Below are 5,002 nucleotides of genomic sequence, written 5' to 3'. Positions count from 1 at the left end.
CGGTGCTCGTGTGGAACTCCGTCCAGGGTGCTGAGGCTGTTGGCCGCCCACTTCCGAAGCGGAAACCTGCCCACCATGCAGAGGCTGCGGAGCTCCCGTTGTGCTGAGGTGGCTTCCGAGAGAGTGCTCGCGCCGGTCACGATGTCTTCCACGTAAGTATCGCGGCACAGCGCGACAGCTCCTCGCAGAAATCGTTGACGGCGAGCTGGTGTAAGGTCCGTATGGCGAGGAATGGCGCGCACGCCAAGCCATACGTGACCGTTCGTAAGCGGTATTCGCGGATGTCGTCGGCGGCGCGGTGCCGCCAAAATATCCGCTGATGATTGCGGTCGTCCGGATGGATGAGAATTTGGCGGACATCTTCTCGATGTCTGCCACAAAGACGTAGCGGTGCCAGCGCCAACGAAGGAGTACGTCGGCGAGAGCTGGCAGGAGGTTGGTGCCAGTCAGCAGACTGGCGTTGAGTGAGGTGCCCAGGGCGTGAGCTGAGACCCGTTGAACACGACCCTGAGCTTCGTGGTAGTGCTCGTCTCTCGCAACACTCCATGATGCGGTAAGTAGCACTTAGCGGTGCTCAATTTGTCGGATGAAGTATCTACAACTTCCATGTGTTGCAGGTCGTCGTATTCCCGCATGAAGCTGTGGTAGAGGCTGCCGAATGAGCGTCCTTGTTGCAGCGGCGCTTCCATAGCGTGGAGCAGACGCTCGGCCGGCCTGCGGGTTTCCGTGAGAGAGAGCAGAGAACTGGCGAAGGGAAGTCTCGCGATGTAGCGTCCCGTGCTGATTGCGTGCGTGCGTGCGGGCGAAGATGTCCTCGCATCTTCTCTCCTCTGGGATGAGAGCGACAGGAGCGGCAGACTCCATTTCCTGCTCCCAGAAGAGCTGCACCAAGTCAGTCAGCTGGCGGTCGACCGTGCATTGATGGGCGGTATGGCCGGCTTGTGTCATGGCTCGATGACCGCCCGATAGGATCCATCCGAGGGAGGTCTTTTTGCGCGATGGGCTCGTCCTTACGTCCCTTGCGGAGCCATCCTGGAGGATGCGGAGTAGGCATCCGCGCCGAGCAATATCTCGATTGGATCTCGGTCAAGGTATTGTGGATCGGCCAGGGGGAGACCGCGTATGTTGTGGCCAGGTAATGCTGGCTCGCACGACAGACCCCTTGTAGGTTGAGAGGCGCGGAAGGCTATACGAAACCGAACCGAGAGCGCTGCTCCAGTGATTGCCGAGGAAAGCGTCATCGACAGCCGTCCGCGGGTTGCTCCGGATGCTCCTCCAATGCCGGCTATTCTCATCGAGGAGCGGATCCACGGCAGACGCAACCGTTGCGCCAGAACCTCGGCGACTAGGGAGACCTCGGATCCTTGGTCAATTAGCGCTCGGACGTCGTTGCGGTCTTCCCATGTGGTCCTTGATGGTGACCCGAGCGGTGGCGAGGAGGATCGCCTTGCGGTCCGACGCGAAGTGTGTGGCGGACAATGCACTCGCTCCGTCGGATTGTGAGTACGCGTCGTGCAGTAGCGTGTGGTGCCGGGCTTTGCAGGTGAAGCACGTTTTGGTCGACTGACATTTTCGCCAGGAAATGGTTGCCGTGGCAGTTTAAAACACATTTGTTCGCCTCCACAAGGTTTTTTCGCTCTGTCGCGGTCTTGGCTTTAAACGTCGCGCACTGCATAATTGAATGTTTTTCCTTGCAGACGGCGCAAATAGAGGAGTCGGACGCGCGCTTCACGAAGTGCGACTTCGCGGACCGGGAAGCTCCTCCGGATTTTGCGACGGTGCACGGCGTTCAGCGTCAGGATTTGCTTCGCGATGAAATCCATAAGGACGTCATTAACTCGATGGGTCGACGAATCGCGGATAGAGGACTCCCACTGCATTCTGGTTTGCGGGTCAAATCGCTCAACAAGCAGGTAATTAAAAAATCCATTCCGTGCATGTCGATGGGCCTGTCAATGCTCTCCTGGGCATTGATAGCGGTTGTGGCGGTATTGTGAATTCGACTCAGTTCATCGGTGGTCGCGGCCTTCATCTTCGGCACGGCGGTGTACGCGGCGAAGTTGGCGCGAATGAGCTCTTCACTTGTTCTCGTAATGAGAGCTTAGAATGGACCACGCCCGCTCGTAATTACCCCAACGATTGGCAATGATCTTATTAATTTTTCCGCAGGACCCTGCAAGCTAGTGCGGAGATAGTGGAGCTTTTCCACGTTGGAGATGGACGAATTGTTTCCCGATGATGGACAAAAAGATATCGCGAAACGCGGGCAATCTCCGTATGCGCCAGAGAATGGCTGAAGTTTGATCCGCGGCAGCGAGGTTTTGAGCGTCTGTTCTTGGTGAGTCTTAACTTTCGGCGTGGTGGACGACTCGCCTTTGAGATTGTTCGCGTACTCGACAAGCATGCTCCGCTGAGATACATAAGTTGATTCCGCGATATCAATAAAATCTGCCTTTGCGTACTCACTCTCGAGATATTTGTCTTTCAGCGTTGTCCTTATGAGATCGTGATGAGCCTCAAACTTGGTCCTCAGAGTATCGAGGATGCGAAGGCGAACTTGGACTGCTTCAGCTGTGATGCTGGAGATGCCCATTTTGCGTAGATTGTCCACGGAGCGGGACATTCGCCCGTGGATGTCGTTCTGCGCTTCTAACTATGCCTTCATTGTGACTATGCACTCATTGTGATTGTCTTTCTGCACAGGTTCGCGCACTGGATTTCACACGCGAATTTCACCCACGAACTGCAGATGCGGATGATAATAACTCCGGCTCGAAGGACCAGAAAATGTTCGCGAATGAATGAGTTTATGCGGAAAGCGCGTCCCAAAGAATTTCGTGACAGGACACCACACACAACGCACAATTGAACGCAAGGATAAGACACGACACGTATATTTTTGTAATTTTTATATAATTTTATTTAAACGCCACACAATTCAATAATAAATTTAGCACGTAGACAGCCGCACCGTCCCTTTTTCGAATTCTTAATTTAAATCTATTCATTACATTCGTTTGTCTCTCAACATTAATTTTAAAATGTAACGACTTATAAATTCTCTCTTTTTTGCGTTCGACGTTGTCATCCTTTTTTTGTACTCTGACTTTATTATGTATAATCTATTGCGACCGATTTGAACTTTTTTATGTAATTTGTTTTTATAAACTTCGCTATCAGCATTGAGAAGGTCCTGGAATAGGACGAAACGTATGCGAGCACGAAATTGTACATGTTATGATATTATAGACATGAATATTAACGATTAAAGTTTAAGTTTATTTCTTAAATTTTATTTGCTAGTAACCTTTGCCGTAGCAGTAATCTTTGCCTAAATTAGTAGATTAATTTTTAGTGTTACTTAATACCTGCTACTCTCATAAGAATTTTATTAATATTACGCCGGCATAAGATGCGTTCATGTTCACATGGTTTTTTTAAGCTTATTTTCATTGTTTAGAGTTACCCCTAGAAATATCATTAGAGATTGGTCGCGCAATCACATACGCATTATTAAAATCAAAGAGAGAATTAACTTTTTTGAGAAAATGTAAAGAATTTAAGGTGCTTCCACCACATCTCTTGCACAAGTTCAATTATAGAATCAGATTCTACAATAATAGATCAATACACAATTTTAACACTATCAGATTTAAAACAGCTTGGCACATTTTGAATTTAGAGATTGCGGATGCGTTTAGATCATTATACTATCTACGCCATTATGTGTTGCGACTCTCAAAAGCAGCGTTCAATTGTATTCCTTCATGTTTTCTTGACAATTATCTTGACAGACAATCAAAGTTTTTTCAATTTATTGCTTGCAATGAGAGACGTAGATTACACAGGAAGCTCAGCTGGATGATCACCAAGAAACACGAGGCTAAGACCTCTGCTCTTTCTTTCTCATATTTCTACAGTCTTGCCACTGACTCCAACACTAATAATTACAGAAACAATTTCAGAGCACAATCAACTACTCCCACCGGCACGAGACATAAAAAAGATTATGAATTTTCTACTACCGCTGTCCCTCTGGCTTCCCCTCACAAAATTTTGATTAAACCTTCTCCTAACCCTCCTCACTTTAATTCCTCCCCCCATGTACTCAACAATGTCAACAAGAAGTGGTTCATCAATTTGTCTTCCATTGACATTCCTCATGAAGTACAGTGCCTTCTGCAATTGGGAGAAAAATTCAGCTTACCAGCATCTAAATCTTCTCCCCGGTTGATTTTTGATTTTATTAAATACATTGAGTGCGGCATCGGGAGGCTTGATTGTGACATTTCTCAACAGATAAGAAATCATACTGCTCAGTGTTTGGAGAATCATTTAAAAGACAATTCGAAATCTTTATCTAATATTGATGAGTCGTTGTTAAAGATTGAACAACACATGTAAAACTTTCTTGGCTGATCATCCAGACATAATTATAACAAGAGCTGACAAGGGCAATGCTAGCGTGGCGCTTGACAAGAGTGTATACGTTTCGAAAATGAATGAGTTACTGAATGATACGGATACTTATATTGTCATTAATAAAGATCCCACGTCAAAAATATGTAGAGAGCTCAATGATATTCTGAAACGTTGGCAACGAAATAATTACATCTCAGCTCTAACGAAACGTTCGCTTTACACCAGTGACGGGGTGCTACCTAGAGCATATGGTTTACCGAAGATCCATAAATCCGGCTTCCCGTTAAGAATCATAGTGTCGTCCATAAATAGTCCTCTCCATAGGTTTGCCACTTTCCTACATAATTGCCTTCATGAAAACCTTCCTCTTTCTAATAGTCATATTGCCAATAGTTATGAGCTTGTCGATAAAATTAATTATTTCCACGTCGATGACCGTCTTAAATTAGCTTCATTAGATGTCGTTTCATTGTTCACAAATGTGCCTACAGACTTAATTGTTGACAGTGTGACAAAACGTTGGCAATATCTGGAGAACAAAATCAAAGATCCCGCTCTTAGAATTCTCTATTGGCCTTAA

At 47.0% G+C, this 5,002-nt stretch overlaps 1 protein-coding gene across 1 annotated transcript; it reads right to left on the bottom strand.

Annotated features, from left to right (window-relative positions):
• Nucleotides 1-2,101: 2,101 nt before the first annotated feature.
• LOC112639900 lies at nt 2,102-2,593 on the bottom strand. The gene has a single exon (XM_025415221.1). It carries the CDS (start codon nt 2,591-2,593, stop codon nt 2,102-2,104), a length of 492 nt encoding a protein of 163 aa, XP_025271006.1.
• Nucleotides 2,594-5,002: the final 2,409 nt, after the last annotated feature.

This window comes from Camponotus floridanus, unplaced genomic scaffold, assembly GCF_003227725.1.
Source record: "Camponotus floridanus strain SB8 unplaced genomic scaffold, Cflo_v7.5 scaffold117, whole genome shotgun sequence".
Taxonomy (NCBI): domain Eukaryota; kingdom Metazoa; phylum Arthropoda; class Insecta; order Hymenoptera; family Formicidae; genus Camponotus; species Camponotus floridanus.
This window is presented reverse-complemented; position numbering and strand designations above follow the sequence as displayed.